This window comes from Erithacus rubecula (assembly GCF_903797595.1).
Source record: "Erithacus rubecula genome assembly, chromosome: 16".
Lineage (NCBI taxonomy): Eukaryota > Metazoa > Chordata > Aves > Passeriformes > Muscicapidae > Erithacus > Erithacus rubecula.
In genome coordinates, this window is record NC_136668.1 from 8,565,968 (window position 1) to 8,593,077 (window position 27,110).

At 49.5% G+C, this 27,110-nt stretch overlaps 1 protein-coding gene across 2 annotated transcripts in view; it reads left to right on the forward strand.

Annotated features, from left to right (window-relative positions):
* The window catches only part of JADE2 (jade family PHD finger 2), a 71,706-nt gene that overhangs the window by 10,862 nt on the left and 33,734 nt on the right, over nucleotides 1-27,110 (forward strand). For both annotated transcript variants that reach the window (XM_079319406.1, XM_079319407.1), the window contains exons 4-5: nucleotides 9,269-9,426; nucleotides 25,419-25,588. In XM_079319406.1, coding sequence (XP_079175532.1) covers nucleotides 9,269-9,426; nucleotides 25,419-25,588 — 328 coding nt within the window. The remainder of the gene's footprint in view (nucleotides 1-9,268; nucleotides 9,427-25,418; nucleotides 25,589-27,110) is intronic.

The window sequence follows — 27,110 nt, forward strand, 5'->3', positions numbered from 1 at the left end:
CCCAGTAAAATTCTTCCCATATAAAAACACACTTTAGTCTTTATCAGTCATCTATGATTTTACATGGCTGTTACTGAATGTAAGTCCAAGATAAGATTTCAAGTGAAAAGGCTTCTGAACTTGAAGAATGGTAAGACCTGCATCCAAGTTGCTGCTCTACAACAGCTGGAGTGAAAATTAGATCTTAGTCCATGGCACCTGGGAGACATCAAATGCCTGCAGAGGGCTCATCTCTCTGCTTGCTGCTCTACTGAGGAGGGTTCTCAGTGAAATGTAGCTGTGGAGCAAATAAAGTGGAGCAAAAGCTGAGCAGTGCCCAGCTTAGCAACAGTTGGGACAGAAAGTGAACCTCTGTGGCTTATCTGAACTGAAACTCCAGGGGAATTTGGGGAGGTGGTGTGTGATTACTCAGGCTGGAGTTTGGCCAGGACGCTCAGGCTGACAAACCATCTTTTACAAAAGCATGGTGGGCACAGAAGCAGATGGAGCAGTCTAGATCTGAGCTGTGCTCCCCTCACTGTGAATTGCCCCTTTGCTTATGGTGTCTGGGTCTGCTGGAAACCAGCACCAGCTGGAACTGAGGGGTCAGGAGATGGTCAGAGTTTGATATAGTATCACCCCAGGACCTGCAGCAGTACGGGGAGATGGCTTGGAGGCCACTCCAGTATGAGTTTCCTCTCCAGCAGCATCTTCTAAACTTTTCCATGAGTGACCCCACTTCTATTCCTGTGAGCACCCATGAATGTGGCTGGTCCATGTGTGGGATCTACTGCTTGTCATCTGTGAAACACTGCAGGGTTTGACACATCCTTGCAGGAACACTGGGGGATTTCAGGCATACACTGGGACAGGCATCATGTCCTGTTGGAGCAAGTACTGAGAAATGTAAAACACAAACTATGCCACTATCAAACTACTTCACATGAAATAGTGAATCACCTTTTCTTTTGTCTATCCTGCTGAGGATGGAAGTCACAGGAGAATGATAGGGAGAGCAGGATTAGTGTATTAGCAGATATTGAACCCCCAGCCATTTTGGGTCTGGACACACCTTTTCAAACAATAACTCAAACTCCAGGTTTTCACATGACTTGTGGCTTTATCAAGAGCTGCAGTGGGTGTAGGCAGGTCCTGAGGGGTGGCCATGCTGGAGAATGGGCTGGGGAAATGGGTGTGTGCACCCACCAACCTGTCCTGCCCTTCTCCAGTGCTGTCCCCATGGGACAGCAGCTCCCAGAGAAACTTGAATTCCTCCTGACAACCCGGGCAGGAGATTAAAAAAATTGAAAACATTAGTGTTACATAGTTATTAGTCAGGTCAGGGGGTGATGTTTATTATGAAAGACTCTGTGAGAAGGGATTAACTATACACATTAAAAACCATCCAATACAAGGCATCTGGAAAAACAAGCTCCTTAATGTGGAAAAGTACTGAGCTGTTTGTAAACATCCTCGGAGGGGCCATTGCCAGGGAGGGTGATTATATTTATCTGTGCCTGTCACAGGGCTCTGCCCAGGCTCTTTCCTCACTGTCCCAGGCACCAGGCCTCTGTCTTGGCTCTGTCCCTGGCAGAGGTGACACTTGTCCTCCCCTGTCCCTTGCCTGGGCAGCAGAGCCTTGGGGCTAATCCCTGGAGCTGGTGGTGCCCTGGGCAGGGCTGTGCTGCACTGCTCTGCCTGCAGGCAGAGGATGAACGTGGGCAGCTGCCAACAGCCTCTTGCATCTGCAGTGATAGCAGCACCAATCTGGCGATTTTAATTAATCTCATTAGTGCTCGTTTGTCTCTTAACTTGTCTGCAAATGGAGCATGGTAGCTGGTACCCATCTCCCTGGGTAAGGACAGCAAGGAGCTGCTGGTCTTGCTCTCCACCCTGGGAGCTGGTAGGAGGGAATGCTCACTCAGGTTATCCCTGCTGTGGGTCTGAGTCTGCAGCAGGCAGTAAGACATGCCTGAAGGATGGATTTCTGCTTCTGTTAGTGGCACATCAGTACAATCCTGCCCCTGGCTGTAGAGCTGCTGGGGATGTGAGCACAAGCCTCTCTGGTTTGACTGCAGCCATCAAGCCTCTCTCCTGTTCTGACAGGGAACAGTTGTCAGTGTCTAAGGAGAGAATCTAAGAACAAGGCAAGTGTGTAATGATAGTGGCTGGTTCTGTCTGCCAGCTCCCAGCCATCAATGGCCTGGGGACTCCCTTGGATGCTGCCTCTGAGTCACTGCCTTAGCTGCTGTGTTAGTCATTACCTGCAGAGCTATTTCAGATCCACAGTGCTCACCTGCACTGCTGGATTTATTTTGGAGAGGCAAAACCCTGGGTTTTTTTGTGCAGAACACCTGCCTGCCAGTCCTCCAGCTGTCATTTCTCAGCTGGAGAGCCCTGTGCAGTCTGGGCTGTGTGTGCAGGTGCTGCTCATCCCACTGGACATCCTCATTGCCCTTCTCCCTCACTCCAGACCTTTGGGAGGTGAGGGGGCTGCAGCTGCAGGCAAGGCTTAGGATGTAGGGGAAACCACAGATTTATACAATTTACATTATTTTCTGCTTGCCTTGTTTAGATATTACTTCCGTGTTTTGAAAGGCGCCTTTTTATGTCTCTTTACAAGGATTTAACTCTTCTCCCTTCTAAAAAGTAATTCTTACTGCACTGGATCACGTTTTTTTTCCTCCTGCATTCGGTATATAATGACCCAGTGCAATGTGAATTTAGCTCCTCTACTCTTCTGTGCTTGGAGAAGAGCTTTGATGGATGTGGCCAAGCAAGACTGGACATGCTTTTATGGGGCTGGATGGAGAGAAAATCCCTCTCTGTTGGAAGGCTTGTCTGCAGTTTGGCTTTGACTGCAGTTTGGCTTAGTCGGTTTTCCCTTGCCAGCATGGGGGTAACAGATTAAAACCATTGTCTTCTGAATCCTGAGAAGGGCTGGACAAAAGTGCTTCTTGTTCCTATTTTGAGTTCTGTTGTTCATTGAATCTGTAACACCCAGCATTTCAAGAGGAAACAAGACTAGATGAAGAGATAGGAGGCTGGCTCCCCAAATGAACATGGGAGTTCAGGATTTCTTCCCCCACAGGCAGATATTATCTGGTTGCACACACACTCCTGGCATCACCACATTTCAAAGCCTTGCTACTGAGTATTGACACTCCTCATTTTGGACAGGGCTGGAAAAATGTGGCAGAACAGCAGGGATGTGGGACTGGGAGGTCCAGAGGGGAGCAGGGTGGGGCAGCCAGGGCTGCACTGGCAGAGGTGCCATCTCGAGCTGATATCAAGTCAACCAATACCTATTCTCAGGGCTCCCATTGTTCCTGTTTTTTTCCTCTAAAAATCCTTGTGGCTCATGAGCTAAAACAAACAATTTTATGCTTGAGAGAGTGAAGGGCTAACAGAGCTGGCTGGAAATGAGGAGAGAGTCCTGTGAGTGAGGCAGCTGGAGACTTCCCTGTCCCAGTGTGGATGGAGGAAGGTGGTTATGGCTGGAGGTGTGCTGGAGTCAGCTGCCAGGACTGCAGTCAGGGAGGGAAAAAAGAGTGTTGAGCCAAAACCTGTTATCTCAGTGTCAAGCAGCAGTCCCATACCCTGCCTGCAGTGACCTGCTGCTGGCCCTGCTTGGGAGCACAGCTGCCCCTGCTGTGGGGTCATCACTGCAGGATCCTGTGTGCTGTGCTGGGTGTGAAGGTCATCACTGTGAGATACATGTGGCTGTGAGGGCATCAGGGAGGATTGCAGGAGGGAGTGAATTCAAAGTGGGATCTGGGATGCAGGCTGTGACCACCTCTCCTGCCCACCCTCACCCTAGTGAGTGTTGCTTTCTGCATGCACTTCATTTTGGGCCTCTCTTTTACAATTTGTACTGCTGCTTTGCAGCATGGATTGCTTTGGAAAGAGTTCTTTCAGTAAAACTTTTTAGGGACAGAGATGTTACTGTGTATTAAAAAAATGGCATCCCATCCTGGGACTTGAAGGAGGAAGGGCTGAGCTTATTCCTCTGCCCCAAGAGCAAGGTCTGAGAGCCCCAAAGTCAGCTGGGTGCAGCTGCAGGGGAGGATGTGCAGCAGAATTGCCAGCAGCTCAGGAAGGCTGGTGTGCAGGGTGCAGCCTGCTGGGCTGGGCTGCCTGGTCCCTGCAGCTGCTCTCTGCTGGGCTGGTTTGCAGCAGGCTCTGCAGCCCAGTCCCTGTGCTGGGGATGCAGAGGCTGGATCAGCACAGCAGTCCCTGGGCTGGCTGCTGCTGGAAGAGCTAATTAAACCCAGGCTGCAGCAGTGTTCCTTTTCATTCCAGTTTGAAGCCCAGAACAGATCTGGCTCTTTGGCTCTCGCCCAGGAGCTGCTTTTGTACCAGGGGGTCCGAGTTTGGTGGTTTTGGGTGGGTTATTTGGGGCAAAGGGGATATTTGGCAGGCTCAGAACTGCAGTACAGTCACTGGAAAAGCCAAGTCCTTGACAGAGCACGTGGAGTGGGAGCTGAATGGCAGGGAGATTGCTGGCCAGTTCATTAAAAGGCATTTGTGAGTGAATCACAGAGCCCAGAAATTGATGTGAGAATTGCATGGAAAGGTGGTGGCGAGGCTGTCAGAGGGACTGGATGGTGATGGGGCACAGGTGGAGAAGGAGAATGCTGGAAAGCAGCACAACCTGGGAGTCCCTAGCTGATGGAGGGATGGGGAGCAGCATTTCTGATGCCTCATGGCATGTCAGTTTTCCTCCCTGCTGTGGTGAGGCACCCCCCCTCCCTGGGGTATGTGCTTTTCTCTGAGTTGTCCAGCTGTTGGACAAATTGATGCTGGTCCATGGAGAGCTCCCAGAGGTCCCACACAGCTGTCACAGGGCACAGGGAGAGGCTGCAGGGCTGTGTCCAGTGGGAGAAGGAGCAGATCCTCACCAAGGTGGAGCAGCTGATGTACAAGGTGCCAGGGGCTCAAGGAGGAGCCAGATCAACCCCTGCCCTGCAGGTCTCTGCCATACCCACAGGAGCATCCTTCCAATGCCAGGCTGGATCCAAGTGACACTTTGGGCTGTGAACATCAGAGGACATTACATTTAATTAGCTCAGGGTTTGTTTGGGTTTTTTGAGAGGTAAAAGCAATGCAGCTTTTGCTTCAACATATAAATTATTTATTAATAACAGAAATAATAATAAAAATAATAGAAATCTGTTCAAAATTAGAGAAATTACAAAAATATTAATGCATTGTTGGGGAGCACCATGGCTGTGGTATCCCAGTGAATTCTCATGTTGCTGGACTGCCAGGGCTGGCTCTACTGGTGAGTCAGTCCAACACCACAAACTGGTGGGCTGCAAGGACAGGGAGGTAGTGGGAGTGGGTAGTCCAGGCTTGCCTGGCCTGTGGAATACAAGGGAGATTAAGGCTTCTCCACGTTCCATTCTTTGCCTGGAGTCTGAGGCTGCACAACCATACTGACTTGGTGTGGACTCCTTGTCCATTTCTTTTGGGAATATGAAGGAAAAAATACCTTGGTATTTTGAAATTTTATGTTGTTTCTCCCTATCTTTAAAGCTGACAGTAACAAAGGAGAGACTGGCCCTGGGCACTGGTCTGATGCATCTCTGAGCATCACTAAACCTCTATGAGGTTCATGAGCAAGCAGAGTTAATAAAGGAAAGTCTTGGTTTGGTGTCTCCCATTGCTGGCAGATCGATAGACAATAACTCAGATCCCATTCAGGGCTGAAAGTGAAGGACAGAGCCTGGCCTGGGCTGTGCTGGTGGCAGGGGGAGTGGGTGCAGGGCAGCAGACAATCTGTCAGCTCCCATGGCTGGGGAGAAACAGTAAACACTCCTATTGAGGGAAAATTGCTTGTTTTCTAGTACCCAACTTTCTCTTCATCGCCAGGTCCTCGGTTCATCAGTGCCCAATTTATCCTTTATTTGGTTTTCATAAATAATTCAGAAGAGTTTGAGTAGAATAATTGAGTCTTTTCCCAACCCTAATCCCAGACAATTCAAAACAAAAAGACATTTAGATTACAATTTGAGCATATTAGCTGTTGGGAGATTTCCAGACAACTGATCTGCTTTCCTTTACAATTTCTGTGCTGTTCTATCATTTCTAAAGTGTTCTGCTTTGATAGTTAATAATTTGAGCATATCCAGTTCTTCATGAAAAGACAGAGACGTCACTGTGATAAAGTGCGGGTGCTGCCGTCGGATGGGTGAGCTTATCTGTTTTCCAAGAAGGACTAAATAAATGAAGGAGTGAGATTGCAAATCCAGCCTGTGATGCTCCTTATCTGCAGGGAAATAGATACAATCGTGCTTATTTGGCTTAAAATTAAAACTAAGCTTCTATGCTGATGCGAGCTGAGAAGCCAAAAGGGATGAATTTGGGGAAGGCTTAATGCAGGAAAACAGGAGCCTGGGATCTGCTCCGTGCAGAGGGGAGAAATGACACTGAGGAGTGGCCCCATTGCTGTGCAGGCTCCTCCATCTCCCTCTTCATCAGTAGGAGGGGGTGATGGGCCAGGATTTTGGCACTGTTCCATGGGTGCCCAGCGCTGGTGTTATCACCTCACTGCTGTCACCTGGTGCTGACCTAGCAGAAGAAGATGAGGATCCTTGCTTGGGGTAAGGCTCTGGGAAGGCCACAGCTGCTGTGGGTGCTGGGGTGGGCTCAGGGCTATGCTATGGCTGGACCCTCCCAGTGGGTGGTTGTGCTGGGAAGGGCAGCACATGTTCACTGCTCTGGAGCTGGCTGCTGGGTCTGTGCACTGAGCTGCAAGCAGGAGCATGCTGCCATCCTGCAGCTTTGGGTGTATTTGCCTGCCTGAAGGAAGGATGCAAAGCTCCTGCACCCCACAGCATCAAAGGAGGTGTCCTCAGGAGGCAACTGAGCTGGCATTGAGGGAGGAGGGTGCTCACATGTCTGCAGGATCCAGGTCAGGTTGTTCAGAAAACTTGTGGGTGCCCTTCACTTTTGGAAACCATTCCTACTTGGCTTTGCCCACAAATCCCAAGGGCATGTGTCTTCAAAACCCTGTTTTCTGTAACAGTATTGTGCTGTTGCCAGGGGAAGGTTAGATTGAATATTAGGAAAAAGTTTTTCACTGGAGGGGTGGTTAAGCACTGCCACAGGCTGCCCAGGGCAGTGATGGGATCACCATCCCTGAAGGGAATTAAAAGGGCATGTGGCTGTGGCTCTTGGGGACACGGTTTAGTGCTGAGCTTGGCAGTTCTGGGTTGACAGCTGGACTTGATGATCTTGTAGGGCTTCTCCAGCTTCAGTGATTCTGTGGTTCAATGATTGTATGGTGCTGGTGGCCAGAGCAGGGAGGTGGCACTGACCCCCATGGTGGCCTCAGCCCTGTGTGCTCCAGGCACAGGGAAGCATCTCATCCACCCAATCTGGGAGCTCTGAGGAGTGAGGGGTTACTCAGGTTCATGTTGTCCTCAGGGGAGCTGGGCACTGGAACTGGGTGAAGGAGATGGTGTTGGCCAGGCTGTGACTTGTCAGCACAGGGCTGTCAAGAGCAGGGTGTATTTCTGCCTTTTGTTTTAGAAAACACACTGCAGTGGGATTCCTGTGCTTGTTTGGCTACACAGACCCACACTGCTGAGGGACTGTGATATCTTACATATCCCTTCTCATGTTTAAATAATGCCTGTCTTTATTTTGTTTTTTTAATTTCCCACACTAGGAGTGTGTTAAAAGGTTACTGTGATGTCTGTAACCATGTGTTTGTAGCACACAGAGACTGAAAGGACCCTGATCTTTCCCAAACTGAGCTGACTGTAATATAAAGACTGTTAATTATGTTTGTTGAAGGGTATGCCAAGACTGTGTCTAACCAGCTCAAATCAGGTTTATATAGACATAGCCAAAAATGTCTCCAAACAGCTGCATCAGGAGGAAAGTACCAGTAAAATTCAGAGGTCCCAACATAGCAAAGGTTGTTTATATATTGTATTTAACTCTAATTGGGTTAGCAGCTGAGACTCTGAGGATTAAACAAACTGACCTAAATACTGGTCTCAGTGGTCTTAGTTAATGTCTAGTTTCCTGCATTTCAGTCGATTTGGGTTCCCAAATATTCTCCAAAGTGGGTTATCTTTGTATCAAAAAATGTAAAACTGTACTGTATTATTTCTTGTGATTCTGACAAAGCAATTCTCATTTGGAGAACAGACTGTGAAGGGACTAAGTAATATGTGAAGAAAACACCGGATTCATGTGAGGCTTGTGGAAGGAATGCAGAAGTAGCAGGGATGGAGTGAGATGGTGTCCAGGCAGGATTGCTGGTATTGGCAGTTATTATTCTGGCTAATAGCAGATGGTAGAGAGGAGAAATCATCCATTTTCATTTACAATTTATTTTTATGCTGCAAGAGGCAGGATTGCTCAAGTCATTGCTGTCAGGCAGCCCTCTGGAAGGAAAACCTTACTTACCGTGAGGGATATTTTTAGAATGAGTTTTTCATCCTTGTATATTGGGAGAAGATGCTGCAGGGCCAGGAGTGAGATGAGAGAATGAACCATTCACTGACTGAAGGACTGGAGGATTTTCCTGCAGGAGGGCACCAATGCTGATCTCACAAGGGGTTTATTGAGTCAGGAAAAAATCTGTGTTTGTGGATGTGTAAGCAGCACCTAGATGACATTTTAGCTGGTTAATTTCTGTCTTCAGCTTTTGTCTGTCCCTGTTCAGGACAATGAGGTGATGTGATGGAGACATAAAGGTGCTTGGGGCAGTGAGGTGACCTGAAGGGGACCCAAAGGTGCTCAGGATGGTGAGGTGATGTGAGGACAGTATGAAGGTGCGTGGGACAAAGTGGTTCAGTGTTTCCCACATCTTCATTCATGTCAAGAATTTAATTTTCTTGTAGCCTGCGAAGGTCAAATGTGGAGAAGCCCAGTTGCTGTAGATCCCTTGGCATTTGAAGTAGATTTGTGTGGCTGTGCTGAAACCATTAGTCCCCTAAGATAAAGCAGCCTGTTTCTTCAGTTTGATTTTTGGTCTGCATCCTGTCCAAGCTCACACCCTGTGGCTGGATTTCCTGGCTGCCCTGTGTGGGATGCCTGGCAGGGGTGGCAGCTGCAGGGCTTGGCTCTTGGCAGTGCCTGGCTGGAGGGGAGTCCCTGCCTGTTGCCATGTTCTCCTGCCCAAAACTTACCCTGTCCCTTAGTTTGACACCCTGAAGCCACTCCACTGGCAGTGCAGGCACCCCCTGTGCTGTCCCTTGGGGGCAGTTTCCCCAGGACCCCCTCCCTGTGCCCCCAGACTCTGCACTCAGGATGGGTTTTCTCTGCCCAGGTTTTCCGGACGGATCTGATAACAGCCATGAAGATCCCTGACTCCTTCCAGCTGAGTCCTGACGAGTACTACATCCTGGCTGATCCCTGGAGGCAGGAGTGGGAGAAGGGTGTCCAGGTGCCAGCAAGTGCTGAGGCCATCCCTGAACCTGTGGTAAGGTAAGTGAGCAGGGTTCTGGTTCTCTCATCTGCCTGTTCCTCTGGGGTGGGGTTCCCTCTGCCTTGGTGGGGTGCACACCATCTCAGAGAGCACATGAAGGGGATGCTCAGGATCCTAGAGATGCACAGGGATCTCCCACTGCATCCTGAAAACTCCCTCTCATGTGCATGGTTTGTTTTGGGCAGTGGCCAGCTTGGACAGCTCCTTGTTTGTTCTTGGTCAGGAAATTTTTAAAAAGATTGGATAAAATCGAAGGAATGATAAAAAATAACAATGGAAAACAACAGATAATGCCAGGCTCTGCCTGGCTGCTTGATGATTCTCTGTCTAGGAGCATGTGGTTGTACCACTGGTATTTCACAGTAGGGGGGAGCAGGAGTTGGCCCTTAAATTAAAAACTTCCCTCTTTACCATGTTTGTGCGGATTGGAGACGTGCTGGGCATGCTGAGATTCAGGGCTTGGGAAAAGGAGCCCAGCAAACAGAAATATCTCCCAGACCTTGTGGAGATGACATCTGCCAGTGGAGATTGGGGACTCATTAGCTATTTTAAAATAGGGAACTGAGTTTTAAAATAGATGCTTAAACAGCTGCTCAGGTGAGAAGGAAATGTGGGGGAGCTGCTACTCCCTTGACGTGTGTGGGGGATTATCCCAGGGCAGTGGGGGAAAGGTGGGTGCTGCCAGTGGGGGAAATGTAAAAGGCTGGGAAAGGACCCCAGAACTTGCAGGGTCTGATCTGAAAACTTGCAGGATCAGACCCAAAGCTCCCTACAGCATTTACAGGAGTATTGCATCTCTCGTGTGTTCCCTTTGTGACTGTGACACTGTGTGTGCAGCCTGCAGAAACACTGCTGAAGCATCGTGGTGCTGGGGCTGCTCATGGCAGCAGGGTGGCTGCAAGGGATGTGCTTTTCCAAGGGATTTGGGCATGGAGCAGAGGCTGGTGGAGACTCTGCTTGTCCCACAGCAGCAGCATCTGCTGCTCTGCAGCTGCCGACCCCGCTTCTGAAATAAACTTTTGTGTACACTCCCCTTCCTCCCCCAGGGAAAACAGAGAAAGAAATGAAACTTTAATGAGTCTGAACACATCAAAAGGGAAGTTGTAAAGGGGGCTGTTGAGTTGATTTAATCCTTGGGAAAAAAAAAAAAAAAAAATAAAAAAAGCAACCAAAAAAAGAGAAGGGGAAAAAAAAAGCCTGTGTGTGAAATATCTTTTTTTAGTTGTCTTTGATAGCTAACCGCAGTCTGGCCTCACCAGTGCTCTGCTTCCCAGCTGAGGGCTCGTGCTGGGGCTGTTTCCAGCTGAAAAGTGATAGCTTGGCACTGCCTGGCTGGCAGTGCCCATGTAGAGCTGGGAGTGCTGCTTCCCAGCAGTGGGATTGGCATCCCAGACTGCACAGCCAGGGCTTTCTGGGGTGCAGGACAGGCTGGAAGTGTGTCTCTCTGCTTGTCTCCAAGCCCTTTGATTTGGGGTCCTGCAGCAGCTCTGCTGCATGTTTTTGTACATGTCTATTCCTAGAGTGACTCCTGGAACAGATCCTTCCCTCCCAGGTCCCCATCCCACTCTGTCCTGCTCTGGCACCCCCATCACCACAGTGATATGGGTGGTGTTCCCCCTTTGGTTTTTGGAAGAACATCCTGGTGCTGCCCACTCACCCTGAGTGTGAAATTTCACTTCCAATGTCAAGTTATCCTCTGAAGAGTTTCCTAATTCTTGGGATTATTTTTCTTGTTTGATTTTTCTCAAAATTGGCACTTTTCCATAATCCTCAATGAATTGCCTCCTGAAATAGTTCTAGCTGTTTTTTCAGTACTTCAACATTGTTTTGAGTTCAAGCCTTGCTCTACAAAGAGTTTGTTTTATTTTTAAAGCATCAGATATTATAAAGAACTTCTTCCCTGGGAGGGTGGTGAAGTGCTGACACAGGTTGCCTAGAGAAGCTGTGGCTGCATCTCTGGAAAAGTGGCCAGGCCAGACAAAGCTTTGAGCAGCATGAAATAGTGGAGGGTGTCCCTACCCATAGCAGGGATTGGAGCTGGATGACCCCTTTAAGATCCTTTACAATGCAAACCAGTCAGTAATTCTGAAATCTGACCCATTCTCTGTGACCTCTCAGAGATACTCATTGCAGACTCCATCACTCACAGCTAATCCCAGGTGGATTTCTGCAGCCCCTCTAGTTTGTCATGTCCTCTTCATCCCAGGCAGCTCCTGGGCTGCTTGGGGATTCTGCTGCTTGCCCACAGCTTCAGCTTCCTCTTCTTTCCTCTTCTGTTGCTCTGTCTTGCACTGTGTCTCAATTGCATCTCTTTGCTGGCTGGACAGCAAGCATGGCCTGGAGGGCTTTGTCCTTGGATAAATGCCTGTTTGGGATGTTTTGCCTTCCCCAGTGTGATGGGAGTGAAATGAAGAGCTCATTTTACAGCAGTGTTGATGGTTGCACCTGGTTTGTAGCCATGATGCACATTCCAGGGGGACAGGCAGTGACACTGCCAGATTTTTATTTTTAATCAGGACAACGTGCACACCAGAAGGGATAGCAGAGGTGGTGTGCTTCTGCTGAGCAACTCTCCCTCCCAAAGGAATGCCAAACCCCTGCCCTCAAGGTTTTCCCACTTGGGCCACTGATGTGAGAATGGGAGGTGGGAAGGGCAGTGTTGGACTCCAGGGACAGTGCAGACTGCAGTTGTTTTGGTATCTCTAGGGTTAGACAGCTCCTTCTTGCATCTTGCCCTGTTTTGGAGAAATGTCAAATGTTTTCTTCACAAGAGATGACTCTATTTCATGTGCCTTAAGAAAGCAGCCTTAAAAGGCCTTACAACTCCATTTACCTCCTCTGTTTAATTGCTTTAATTCACCCCAGTCTCCATCCCAGGAGAAGGTCCTGCCTGAGCTGCTGCTTTTGCCCCCCACCCTGTGGATGCTGCCCCATGGCCTCAGCATTGCTTTCCTCCTTTGCTTACAAACTTTCCTTTTTCCCTACTCAAAAATTTCATCTAAACCCACCATCCTCTCTGTGTTGGGTATGGACAATTCAAATTCCTTTAATCTGCTGAAAAAATTCCCAGCATTGATGTTTTTTGTAGACTGGAAATGTGGAGTCCAGCAGCTGATGCTCTCCTTGCTGTCAGCACTCCTTCCCCCATCTCAGAGGTGTAACAGAGCATCCTGCCCTTAGGGAGGGATTCCTGTGCTAATCCAGTCCTGATGTTGTCACTTCTGACAGCCACTTCCATGTGAAATTCCTGGAGGGAGGTGGGGGGGCTGGAGAGAAGGCATTAGAGCCCCGGGAGCTGGCGAGCACTGCCTGCAGAATAACAGCCAGCCCATCGTGGTGATGCTCAGGAGTTGGTTCCTGGGCTGTGCCATCAGCAGCCAGTGGATTGTGCCATGGGGTGTGCAGGAGCCACTTCCCTCTCCAGAGAAGGATTTCATCTGAAAGGTGCCATGCACCAGCCACTGCTCCTCTTTTCATCTCTGCCTGGCTGCTTGAAAACCTGCTCTCCCTGCCCGCGCCCTGCCTCTAGGTTTTGTGCCTCTAAAGCTGAAAATTAGATTTTTAAAACATTTTGTCTTACTGGAGCTGTAAAATGTCAAAAGCTGGGGGTGAGACAGAAGGCAAGAGCTGTGTTTTAAGGAATGCTTTCCCCAGAAAGCAGCTGTCTCAAATGCCTCCACTGAGAGCCACCTTAAACTCGAGAGTCCTTTCTAGGTTAGCACAAATTGCAATGCAGTTGTGAGGAAAGCAGGGAGGGAAGAAGTGCAGCATATCTTGGCTTATTATCCCAGGAGGATGCTGCTGGCAGCCACCTGATGCCAGGGTCATCAGAGGCAGCACAGAGACCAGCTGTTTCCTCTCCACCATCACTTCTGGCCCCTGGCTGTTCAGAAGGGTTTTATTTTGTATGGCAACACGCCTGAGAATTGCCCGGAGCTTGAAGGGCTCCTGTGTGGAGATAAAAACCACTTCCAGTCAGATGGGAGCTGTCAGAGGAGTGAGTAGTCAAGGCAGCTTTCCTTTCCAAAGGCAGGCTGGCATCCCCTGCCCATGTGTCTCCTGCTCATGCACCTGTGATGTGAGTGCTGGTGACACTGCATCCCAGGAGTACTGTGTATTCCACCTCTGCTAGAGCCCAGAGTGGAAGGATCTCCACTGACTTTCTTGAGTCAGGGATGAGCCTTACAGCCCCTGTGTGAGCTCTGCAGTTATTTTACAGTTGTGTAAACAGGGGCACAGAGATTTCCAGCATGAGGAGAGCCAAATCCAAGGTCTCAGTCTGGTGTGGGGTGCTGTTGGATGTTGGATGCAAAGTTGGCTCATCTCAGTACAGCTTCAGGATTAAGCAAGGTAAAGTAAAGGTAAGAGTTATCAGCAGTTTGGGAGCATCAGGGCTTTGGGTACCTCTCCTGTTGTAAATGGCAAGATGTTTCAGATGAGCTTTGTATTCCCTGAGTCACACCATAATAAACCCCAAAGGATATGGACTTTGCTGGTTGATATGGGTGATAATAGGAGGCTGTGAAGCCATTTTTGAGCAGTGGATGTGCCAGGACCTGACCTGGACTTGTCTCTTCCTACTGATGGTGATGCTGGCAGCATGTTGAGCTTGCACAGCAGAGCATCACTTTGTAAAGCAGCGGCACCTATGTGGGATTTTATGCACCTGTGCAGGTTTTATTTCCTCCTTTATTTAATGATTTAATGTTCTTGGCATGTGGCTCCTTCCCCAGGCTGACAGGGATCCAAGCAGGATCTCAAGGTGGCTCTTGGATCTCGCATTAAGCCACATTAGTATGTGCTGTAGATTCTGTTTCCTGTGAATTTGCACACAGCAGGAGGACGAGCAGGAAGGCTGCTTCTTGCTGGCAGGCTTCCCAGATATTCTTGGCATTGCAGATCTATACTTGCATCATTGCTGTGGCCCTGTTTTAACAGAAAACAGAAAGTGCTGTGGTAACAGGAAGGCACAACCCCGGCAGTACCAGCTCAGCAATGGCGGCGGCAGCGCGAGCGCCGTCTGCGCCTGGGTTCGGTGCCTGTGTCCCTGTCCTGACCCTGGCCCTGCCCTGTCCTGCTCCCTCTTCCCTTCCCTGGGTCAAGCAGCTTCCTGCTGTGCTCGTGGGAGCACGTCCAGCTGCTGCTGGGTGGTGGTGGTGTGGCGCTGTCCAGTCAGTGTTCATCTCCTGTGAGCTGTGTTGTTCTTTACTGGACTCTTGTAAGGAGTTGCCCCCATGTCTCCAGCAGTTCCAGCAGCTCTTTCCCAGGGTCTGTAGCTGCTGGCAGGTGCTGGTTTGGTGATGCCAGTGTCATTGGAAGAGGAGGCACACAGAGCTGCTGTCTGTGGGAAGCTGTGCTGGAGATGAGGGAGAAGAATGAACTGGTGCACCAGTAGTGGGTGTAGGACTGGGACACATCCCTACCCCCATCTTGCAGTGAGAAGACACTGCAGCTCCTCACGGGGCTGGGTGCTGCAGTTCCACAGAGGCAGAGGTCCCTGCAGGAGCAGTGGGTGCTGCAGTGTGCAGCAGGCAGCCTGAGCAGAGCTGGCCTGGCAGCAGGGTGGCACGGTGCAGATGTCCCTGGGCGTCACCTGTCCCTGGGGAGGGCTGGCTGGCAGCCAGGCTGTGTCCCTTGGCTGCTGGGGCTGTTCTCAGTGTACTCCATGAGCCAGCACACTTTGTTCCCAGTGCTCAGATCGGACTTCCCTTCTCGGTTCGGCAGTGCAGGCTGGCTGTTGACTCATCAGCTGCTTCCCTTGGGCTTTGCTGCAGAAGGGGCAGGCAGGATTCTGCAGCAGTTTGAGTAGCTTTTGGAGCAGAGCTTTTTTTTTTTTTTTTTAACATAATCCTTTTTTTTTTTTTTTTTTCCCTGGGTTTTTTTTTCCCTTCCCTCCAGCTAATCATGAAAAATGTGTGAGTTTGGAGCTTGCAGATGGCATGCTGGCGATTTTACAAAGGGCTATTTCTTGGATTGGTTATCCCCATTCTGTGGCTGCCTGCCCTTAAATATGCATGGGTTCTGGTATGATCCAGAAATACATGTACACTTCCCTCAGAGAGTGTGCTCTGATCAAAAGAAATTAAAATCCCAATTGCCCTAGGCCTAAATGTTTTGATCACAAGCCCTGGGCCATGTGTGGGGAGACAAAGGCTCCTGGCCCTGCCCATTCCTGGGAACCCCCACAGTGACAAGTGGCTGTGGTGAGGATGGACTGGCCAGTGGCACTGATCCAGGAATGCAAAATAATCCCAGTGATGTAACATCAGTGAGTTTTGTCATCTGCCCCTGGGGAAGGGAGGTTTCCAGTCAGAGCTGCTCAGGCAGCCCTTGTCCCTGCAGGCAGTGGGGAGGGATGGGCTGTGCCCAGGGTGGTCTGTCCTGCCAGTGCTTCAGGTACCTGGTTTAGGATGTGGTGAATCACACCTAGGGCAGCAGAGGGCCTGGGCCGTGCACAGGGTGGTTACTGGTGCTGCACAGGTGGTACTGGTTCTGCACAGGATGGTACTGGTGCTGCAGAGGGTGGTACTGGTGCTGCTGAAGGTGGTACTGGTGCTGCACAGGTGGTACTGGTGCTGCTGAAGGTGGTACTGGTTCTGCGCAGGGTGGTACTGGTGCTGCTGAAGGTGGTACTGGTGCTGCACAGGATGGTACTGGTGCTGCTGAAGGTGGTACTGGTGCTGCAGAGGGTGGTACTGGTGCTGCACAGGATGGTACTGGTGCTGCAGAGGGTGGTACTGGTGCTGCAGAGGGTTGTTGGCTCATGCCCAGTGCCTCTGAGTGCTTTGCAAAGGAGTAAGTGTGATTTACTCTGCCTGTTACTTGTCATCATTTCTGGTTTACTCTCTGCTTGACAAGTTCTTGTGTGGGCTTTCAGCAAGTCCTCACCTTTATTAGTTTGCCATGGGAAACGTGTTAATCCAGTCTGTTCTTACCTCATTCTGAGCCACTTGGACTTTTATTTTGAATGTTTGCTAATCCTCCCAGTGGATGCCTGTGGTTTATACTGGATCAAGCACACAGAAAGTCAAGTGTACTTCAGCAGCAAATGTATAGAACGAGTGAGCTTGATTTCCTGCTGCTGTGTAACAAGGTTTCCAGCTCTTGGGACCCACTCCGGTTTGGTGGAGCCTTGGGAGCCTCCACATCTCACTCCATTGCCTCTGCCCACCATCAGAACCATGGATTTAACTAGGCAAACCCCAGCAGCTCTGATTGCTGGGCTTGCAACCACAGCACTAATGAAATCACCTCTCAGTGATTTAGTGCACCTTGGATCCCCTTTGAACAATGCAAGGAACTTTCAGTGCTCCCCAGTGTGATGGGAGGATGCCAGCAGCAGGAACAGCTGCTCAGTTCTTGGTGCTGCTGTGGGTAATAGTGCTGATTTTAGATGAAGTATTGCTGGTAAGTGAGCTTCTATGTTGCCAGGACTTTGGGGAGGTGGAGGAGAGCTGCTGGGTGTTTTTTTTTTAGTGCACTTGAAGAAGATCTGGAAAATCTGATCTAGTTGAAGGTGTCCCTGCTCGTGGCATGGGGCTTGGATTAGGTGACCTTTAAAAGTCCCAATTTGAAACCACTCTGGGTTTCACAGAGTGCACCCAAACAAGCGTGGCTGCCTGTGGATGGTGGAAGAGGCTGGCACATCCCTCCTTGTTTCCTGGGATGGGCTGTGTTCTGCTTCCAGGGACTGTGTCAGAACTGCCCTCATGTGTTTCAGGGTTCAGATTTAGTTCAGAGATCCAGAACACATAAAAAGAGCCTGGGTGCTGCCTTTTCAAATTCCTCAAAGCTTTGCTTTCACTGGGCTGGGTTTCTTTAAGGAGATCTGTGTGAAGACACCCTGCTGGTGGATGGGAGTTGTCATGTTGTGCCCAAATCTGTATTTTGAGCTTGCCCATACTCAGCTTTGTGAGTAACAGTGTCAGGGGGATTTGTCCAGTTTTTGATCTGCTGTGGCTCGTGCTCAGACCATGGCAGGTGCAGAGCTGCCACTGTTGATCATGTCTTCTGTTTCTGGTCTCCATCAGTAGTTGGATGCAAAGGCAAATGGAGCTGTTTGCATTACTGAAGTAATTATGGAAGCATTATCTGGCTGGGATAATTAATTCCAGATGCTTTAATGTTAGTAGCTTGGCTTAAGTTACATAAAGAAGCAATTTTTTTTTTTTTTTTTATATCCAGAAAACACACAATCAGCTGTCTCTGGCTTCTCTAGTACCAATTCCAAGACATATATTGCTTAAATGGAAATGATCAGACTACTGGCAGTCTGCAGGCTTGGTTTGGAGAAGGTTGCTGTGTGTCACGGGTCCCTGAAGGGCCACCAGGTGGGTCAGTGATGGTCTGGGAGAAGGGGGAGAGCAGCACCTGTGGATGGGTGCTGGGGCTGCCTCTGCCCTGCTTGCCTTCAACACTGCTGTTAGAGCTGAATGGCACAGAGAGAAAAGGGGGAAAGGAATATGGAGAAGATCCTTGCACAGCATGAGAAATTATGTGTGTGTTTTGCTCTCAGCCCAGACGCTGTTTTTTGTCTAGTCAACCAGAAAAACATCTGTGTTTTGTATTCCAGTCAACCCACCAGCAAACCACTGGCCAGCATTGCTGTGTCCCTGCAGTGGTGGTTCTCCTCTCACAGAAGCTGTGCAATGAGCCCAGCTGTGCTGTACTGCTCTTCTCTGCCTTGGGAAAGCAGACTCTGCTCTGCACCTGAGTTCTTCTGTACCAGCTCCTTACTCCCATCTACATCAGAATGATTCTCTGGGCACTGAATCAGAGTTACAACTTAAATAATTCATTTGTTGAGCTAAATCTCAGCGAGATTTAGGCTGGAATGTAAACGTGAGAAAAACAGGGACATCAGCACTGGTCTTCCTCTAGTCTGCTGGGTATCAGGCTTTTTATCTGGTGATAAACAGCTCAGAAATGGAATTGGAAAAGCTGTCTGGGTTTCACAAGATGGCTGTTTAGTGCCTCCTGTGCACTTCTTTTCCTCTTTTTTATCACATCAAAGAAGAGTGAATCACTTTCTCCTTAGAGGATTATGTTACTCCAGGGGCCTGGAAGGACCCACTGTGATTGCAGGCTGTTACAAAGGGAGGTTTCAGATGGGGAGGGAACAAGTAAGCATTTTTCTTATTGCACCTGTTTATTGTAATTGGGAGCTTCAGCTGCATTTTTTGTAAAACTTCCAGAACCTGCCTATGTAAATGCTAAACTGCCAGCAGCTCGGGAGGGGCCACCCTACCCCATCCTTAACATTCTGTGCAGGAATGGCATTGTCACAGGGGGGTGTCCAAGCCCAAAGGGAGCCCTTGCATGGTTTGATGTGGAGTTTGATGTGCCAGCAGCTGCAGTGCTGTGCCCTGCAGAGCTGTGCTGCTCACTGGTCAGACGCTCCTGGTGGCTGGGGGGGTCTTAAAAGCTGATAATGAAAATCTGTGACAGTCAGTGATAGCACTGAGTGTCAGAAGTGGCAGCTGAAGGGGTGGTGGGTGTAGCTGTGCCACACTGCCCCGGGCTGGCCCGTGTCCCTGGGACACTCTGGGGTCCCTGTCCCTGTGTCCCTGTCCCTGTGTCCCTGTCCCTGTCCCTGTGTCCCTGTCCTCGTGTCCCTGTCCCTGTCCCCGTGTCCCTGTCCCTGTCTCTGTCCCTGTGTACCCTGTCCGTGTCCCTGTGTCCCTGTGTCCCTGTCCCCGTGTCCCTGTGTCCCTGTGTCCCTGTCCCTGTGTCCCTGTGTCCCCGTGTCCCTGTCCCTGTCCCTGTCCCTGTGTCCCTGTCCCTGTCTCTGTCCCTGTGTACCCTGTCCGTGTCCCTGTGTCCCTGTCCTCGTGTCCCTGTCCCTGTGTCCCTGTCCCTGTCTCTGTCCCTGTGTACCCTGTCCGTGTCCCTGTGTCCCTGTGTCCCTGTCCCCGTGTCCCTGTCCCTGTCCCTGTGTCCCTGTGTCCCCGTGTCCGTGTCCCTGTCCCCGCATCCCGCAGCAGGGGTGGCAGTGCAGCCTGCACTGCATTACATCACCTGGAGCTGCACTCACTGGCTGCTGTGCTGCGAGGGCAGGACGCTGCTGCAGCCAGCATTAACCCCTTCCTGGACATCCTCGGTGCCACTTGGGTGCACAGAGGGGACTCACAGAGCTGAACACAGCCACTGATGTCTCTGCAGTCAGGGCTGTGTTTTGGGCACAGCTGCTTCTGTCACTGCAGCTTGGTGCATCCAAATTCAGCTGCTCTGTTCTCTCAGTGCAGAAGCAAAAGCTGAATGGAGCTTCATGGCTGGACTGTAACTGCCTGTGTAGGTTTTTGGGAGAAGCATTTAAAGGAGGTTTTAGGTTATAGCAAAGGGCAGTGCCAGCCCAGCCACCCTCTGTGCCCCTCCACAACAGTGAGGACAGACTGCACAGTGGCATTGAGCTGCTTGCTCAAGCATGGATGTACACAGGAAGGGTTGATGTTAAGTTCCCTCTGCCAACCTTTTTTGCTTGTTACAGCCCCTGCCATGAAGATAGCCTGCAGATGATGCAAAATCAGCCATCACAGGTTCCCCTTCCCAGACCCACAGATTCCCCTTCTCATGGCTGCTCTGTTGATGTATATATGATGAATTTTCATGAATTTTCAGAAGTGTTGCCAAATCTTGGAGGGGTTTTGGCTCCAGCAGCCAATAAGGAAATGCTGCAAATTGTTTATTTCTGCACAAACTGGTCCCAGCAGTGCCTTCTCATTCTGCTCAGGTTCTTGTTTGTTTTAACATAGAAGGGTTTGGTGACAGTGGCCTGTTGAGATACTCTGTGCCACCTCTCTCCTCCCTCTCTGGGGCCAGCTGCTCCCAGCCCTCTCTCCTCCATCCACGGGAGGATGTGTTAACAGACTCTGGTTAGCCCCAAGACCTGGATCCCAAAGACACTTTCAGGCTCATCCAGCTGGTCAGACCAGCTTGCTTGCAGGTCTGAACATCAGGCCAGTTAATTTAAAACCTGAACATGTATTCTTTTCTTGGTGTTCCCTTTCATCTTTGAACCCAGCTTTGGGAGTATAGTTTCTGGCTCATGGTTTTATAGCCTTTACTAGAAGCCATAAAAATACAAGAAATAGGAGTAACATGGTCAGTAAATCTGGTGGAGGTGTGCTGAGGGTCACAAACCCTTGTGTGTGGGTTGTGGCTCATTACTGTGACCATCCACCACTATCTCCAACCCCATCCTTCACCCTTATACTCCCAGGCACTTTTTCTACCTTAAATTCTGCTCTGCTGTTGAGAGGCAATAACATCTATAAAATCTGTTAGCTTAAGTTCATAAGAAAATGGGACATCCAGTCCAAATAGCCTACTAGATACTATTTTAATAAACAGAAAGTGAAAATCATCCTTTTAAATGGCCCTCTTAAGGCTGTTGTGTGCCACAGGAGAATTCCCCATGAGCAGAGCTGGCAGTAGTAACAGTGTCAGCATCCACTGAAGGTGTCTGGCAGAGATACCTTTCCACTGACTTTCCTAAGCTTCTTATTTATGGACATTGGACAAGGCTAATTTAGACTGGAATGGAGGTAAAGAAAAGATGACTGACTAAAGCCTTTGTTGTAATAAAATTAAGTATTTTTAGATGAGAAATACTATGCAGGTTTAATTATTTAATTATTATTTATCTGATATATTAAAAGAGATCATATATAGAAAAAAGTGCCTTTTCCCTTCAGCCAAGTGAAGCATTCAGTTTACAGAGATGATTAACCATGGGAATTCTCTGAGTATATTTTATTACTATGTAATCTTCTCCAGGGATAGATGATCCTCAAGAGTTTTGGGGTCCACTTACTCCTTTTCCTCAAGTGCCCTTGAGACCCACTTTCAGATTAATGGCCTCAGGTTTGTTGTGATTTTCAGGCTGATCCAAATTTTCAGCCCTTTGTTTAAATGAGCCTCTGATTGATACAGAATTTTTTAAAAACACTGTGTCTTTGGCTGGCTGGGTATATTAAAGGAGTAAATGCTGCTCCTGTGTAATTGAGCTGCTGTGGATGGTCTGGAGGCTTTTCCTCTGTGATTCTTTGCCATGATGGTGCAAGGAGTTTGGTTGGGTTGGTGTTTTGTGTGCAGACTCCTCATCACCCAGCCTGGGTATTTCTTTGCCCACCAAGCAGCTATTTGGAAACGTGGTTTCCCAATGGATTAAGACTTGTCCCTGCACAAAAGGGGAGCCCCAGCTCTTGGAGCCCAGCAGGAGATGGGCAGACACTGGTGGGGGCAGCCTGTGTGCTTTGTTCCCTTTTTTTGCTGTCTCTGCTGCAGTGTTTGGACAGCACAGAGCTTGCAGCTTTTTGGGCTCCAGTTTCTTGAAGCTGTTGGAGGTGAGGAAGGGTGCCCAGCTTGGTCTGTTTTCTGTATTGCTTTGAGGCAGGGCATGGTCTTTCCCAAGGGATTGCTCTCCTGTCTTAAGCTGTTGGATCTCTTCCTTGCAAAGTTCCTCTGAGCCAAGGCACTGTCACTGCAGTCACTGATCTTTCTATCTCAGCACCAAGAAGCCCTTTGCAGGTCGTTAGCGTGTGTCAGGAGGGAGTGGGCTGCTTTTTAGGAACTGATTTTATTCACCAAAGCAAATGCAGGAATCAGGGAGGCTGTGCACCTCTGGGCATTGCATCCTGCTTGGGAGCCTCAGCATCTGGCAGCCTCCAGCTCCCCTGGGGTGGGAGGATGTTCATGGGAACAGGCACAGGCTCTCTTAGGGTTTGTTGAATTGTTTGCAAGCCATAAAACCATTGTGTTTAGCTGAGATGCTTAACTGCTGCAGATGAGTCAGGGAGCTGATCTGGACCAAGCTTCCAGCAAGTCTTCATAGGGTTATACAAGCTTCTCACTGTATAAAAAATAATTTAGCAGCTATTTAAGTTTCTTAATTTCTGACCTTCTGTGTTTGCTGATATTTGAAATGGTGAGAAAATAGCACAAGCATGTCCCAGCATCCCCAAGTCTGAATTAACTCCAAGGGATCCCAGCCCATGCTGTCAGATCAGCATGGGGTTATGGGGGGGAAACTTCAAAAATAAAGTTTAGTGATCCTCTTAAGATGATACTTTTCATATTAATACTTATTCCTTGTAGGAAAGTGACAGCTGGGTGCTGCAGTACCTGATCATCCCTCCTTGATCCCTGTGTTCCCAGATGGGGAGAGGCACCTGCCATCACTGCACTGGCACTTTTCAAACCTTTTAACAGAGTGCTGGTGAGCTTGTTAGATGTTTGTATCTTCATTACCTTGATCTTCATCATCAGTGATGTGGTGAGAGGCAAAATGTCACTCTTCAAGTGCCAGTTCCCATTAAACCAAAGCAAACTGTATTTAATTACAGTGTCAGAAAAAGCTGGATGTTGAGTGCTGGTGGAGCTGCTATCACCAGTGAGCCCCCAGGCTCCCTGTGATCTCTGCATCCCCAGGGATTGTGCAGAGCCAGGACCTGAGAGTCTAAACATGAATCCAGGTTTTGGTGAGGGGTGCACTGGGCAGGCAGGTACATGATTCAAGGGGAGAGTCACTTTTCTCCTGTCTCTGAGCATCAGGTTCAGCAAAACTTCTCCATAAGATACCTGCAGGAAGGAGGTGGAGGCTGTGTGGCCAGGTGGGAGTGCAGGAGCCCAGGCTCAGGCAGGAGCTGTGTCCCACACACTGCTCTTGGTGGGCAGTATGGGGTGCACTGTGTGAGATAACCCCATGGGATTATCAGTCACATCAGCATCCTTATCACACCCAGTGCATTTCAGTGCTGCCAGTACAGCAGATGACCTGCTCAGGGTACTCCTTTGGTATGTACACAGAGCATAAATCTTGGCAGTTTTATGCCAGGGTAAAAATAGCAGCTCTTTGCTCCTGCCATGGCGAGCGCCCGTGGCTGGCTCGGTGTCAGAGCATCACCTGTGGCAGGGGCTGGTGCCTGAGCAGCTTGTGTAACTCAGCTTAATGAGCTCATGGCCCTGACCTCCTGCCTGCTCAGGGAGCTCTTCCCAGCCACACCATTCATTGCAGGTGAGGGCTGGTTTTTTCTCTGCTGTGGCAAGGCTGTGCCCAACCTGTCTGATCCCACACCAAGGTTCTGTTTCTGTGCAGGAATGACCTTGGACTTGGGTTCATGGGATGAGAGGTTTGGTCTGACATGAACCAATGCATGTTGCACCAGCAGCTACTGCTTTATCTTTTTGTTAACAGCATCTTCCAGTGGCTAAAGGGGCTACAAGAAAGGCTGGACAGGGACTTTTTAGATGTGTATGTAGTGACTAGACAGGGGGGAATAGCTTTGAACTGGCAGAGGGCAGATTTAGATTAGATATTAGGAAGAATTTCTTTCCTGTGAGAGTGGTGAGACTCTGGCACAGGCTGCCCAGAGAAGCTGTTGACTGCTCCATCCCTGGATGTGTCCAAGCTGGATGGGGCTTGGAGCAACTTGGGATAGTGGAAGTTGTCCCTGCCCATGGCAGGGAGGGTGGAAACTGGATGGTCTTTAAGGTTTCCTCCAAACCCTTCTATTCTGTAATTCTCTGATTTTAGGAATCTTTAGATGCCAATCCTGAAGCTGTGACTGGAGCATGCCTAGTTTCAGTGTTAATTACTGCTGTCTTCATTAGAGATGTCATTGAACCCCCAACTCCTGTCCTAGATTCCTGTGAGATTGTTTTAAAGTGTGGGGACTAGAGCTGTCCTTCCATTTGGCTCTTCTTAGTTCTTGAACTTAAATTTGGAGATGTACTCAGGACATTGGGTCACATCTTTATTTGCAATTGGTGGGGAAAGTAAAGCAGAAAAGATAATAACCCATTTCTTGATGTTTCCCCCTCTGAGCCATAAATTGTTGCTTCTCCTGCTGGTGGCTCTGGAAGTACCTCCAGTGTTTGTGACCACAGAGGACAGTAATTAAACTACATATCTGGGTCTGTAGAAACTTCAGGTTCATTTTCCTACCCTGCCACGGATTTCCTTCCTGAGCTTGCTCAAGGCAGGTAGGGTCTCATTCCCAAGGACAGCTGGGCTCAAGTGCCTCTCCTTGGCACATGCAGATCTTGGAGCATCTGGTACCACGATTCATCTGGTTATGTGATGGGCACCATGGCTTTGCACTCGATGCTCTGACATCAGCTTACACAGCAGGACAGAAGGCAGATGAAAGTCTCTGGGGACCATTGCCTTCCTGGCTGGCACTGGTGCAAGAACAGGGCTGGGTCCTCCAGCTTTGCATGGGGAGAAGCTGTTTGAAGGGGCCTGAAGTGCTGCAGTGAGTTTCATGTTTGGTTGCTGTTTCTTTGCAGCATCTTTCTGGCAAAAGTCAAGTGCCGGGTGGTTTTCAGGGGAACAATATCTGTGCAAATACTTCAGCAAGCTCCAGTTCCCAACTTCACTGAGATCTGTCAGCTGGCACCACAGCCTGCTTCTCATTTCCAGCTTGTCCTCTGCTTGCATGTCATTAGGCATGACACTGCTGACATGTACATGGCAAGTATCATGCATATTGCTGCAGAGTTGCCAAGGAAAAGCAGAAGAGCTGACAGCCAGTGCCTGGTTGCTCTCTGTCAGCAGATGAGGCAGCTCCTCTCCCCATCCCTGTGGTTGTGATTAGAGAACACTCAGAACAAATCTCACAGGATACCATGGGATGTTCTCCAATACCAAGTGTGCCAAAGTGCTGCCCAGCACGGTGTGGCTGTGGCACTGCAGTGTACAGCACACTGGAGCTGTGCATGGAGGAGTTAATGGCTGGGGGACTTGCTGTCAGTACTTGGATCATCTCCTTTGCACCTCATTTTTCTCATGTAAAGATTTAATTTCTATAGATGAATGGGAACACTCTTGCTCTGCTGGGGCTGTCAGTGCCAGCCCATGGGCTGACTTCAGGTGTAGTGGCTTTGCTTTCCTTCACAGAGTCGTGTACCCAGTGTGGTCTCACCCTCCACGGCAAGAAAGAGTGTTTTTCTGAGTTGTAGCTCTTCCTCAGCCTCCCTTGTTTTCTTGCAGGATCATCCCCCAGCTGGAGAGCTCCCTTTCCCAGGTGTCACCAAGCAGCCTGCCTGGCTCTGAGATCTCAGAAGCCACAAGGACTTACTTGCAAGGAATGAGCCGCTATGACCTGGACGAGCTCGATGCCTGCTGGTTGGAACTGGTTAACATGGAGCTTAAGGAGATGGGTGAGTATTGCTCATTTTGGTTTTGTTTTTCTTTCCGGCCTGGGTGTCCCACAGTGGATTTCAGCATGTGGAACTAAAGGCCTTGAAGAAGAAATGTCAAAAATGCTGGTCCTGATTATTTCCTGTTCCAAGCATCTCTAAATTCCACAGCATAACATTTCCTTCATCACTGCTGTTATATCACTTCACATTCTTCAAAACCTTTAGTGGATATTGGTCGAGTGCAAGTACCTGAGCTTGGAATTTGACCATTGGCACTAGTGCTTAGCATGGTCTGATGGGCAGATTTGTTGGCAGAGACCCATGGGTGTGTAGTCCTGCCAGACAGTGGAGGGATTTTCCAGTCCTTGTTAGGGAGGAGTTGCTGTGGTCTGGCTACTGCTCTGCAGGTGAGAGTAAACCCTCAATAAAGCATTCACCTTGTGAGGTCACTGAAGGCTCAGGGGTGCCTACATGAAGGGTTAGTCCCTGGTGGCAAAGACCTTTCAAGAGTGGGAAAAAGGATTTTATCAGGTGCTTGAGCAGATGGGATAGTGCACTGCAGAGCAGGAGGGTTGTGCTGTCCGAGAGCCAGCATCATTTTGACCTCACTGTGCCTTCACTGTATCCCCTGCTGCATTTCTCTTGCCATCTCCACAGCTCCATGGCCATCAGAAGTGTCTCTGGGCTCCAGAGAAGGGTTATCTCTATTTCCTCTACCTCTTGTGTGTATTTCATAAGCCTCTAGAAATGAAGTGGGCAGAGATCTGTCTTCTCCAGCTCAGTTGGATTAAATTTGCCTTGCTTTATTATTTCTTCAAAGTATTAGGTTTCAGATGCAGTGTCCAGATGTGGAGCTCCTGTGCTGAAAGGTTGAGATAACTGGAAGCTCCCTGCCCCAGGACAGACAGGAGCTGGCTGCTGGCTGTCCCCGTGTCACCTTCGGGCTGGCATGTGCCAAACCCACAGGTGCTGGGGCACAGTGGTGCCTTCTCCAGCAGCACTGCCTTGGGAGTGAGCTGAGTTTAGGAGGGGCACTTGGGCTTCATCCCAGCCATATCCCTGCTCTGTGCAGGCCTGTTGGTGGGCTGGCACCTCAGCATCCCAGGGAATCCAAGTCAGGAGACAGGCAGTGATTTGCTGCTGACCCTCTGCCATTCTGAGCAAGCTGCATTTTTTCCCCTCCATCTCATAATTTATCAGCCAGTCACCTTTTCCAAGGAGTGTCCTTAGGAGATGTTTGTCCAGGGCTCAGCTGGATGAATCCATAGAATCTGGGGAAGCCCTTGAGCCTTTCTGCCATCACCAACCCTAGATGGTGATAAGGACCAAGGTGATCTCAGCAGTGGAAGTGCAGAGAGCACCACTGCCCATCACCTGCTTCTCCAGCCTGTCCTGTCACTGAGGGAGCACTGTCATTACTGCCTGGGCCTTAAATATGCTGGGGAGAGACTAGCTTTGAAAACCAGTGTTTGGCATGTGAAATCCACCACGGATACAGCTTCAGCCCAATAGATTCTGGTATCTTGCCCCCTCCCCCAGT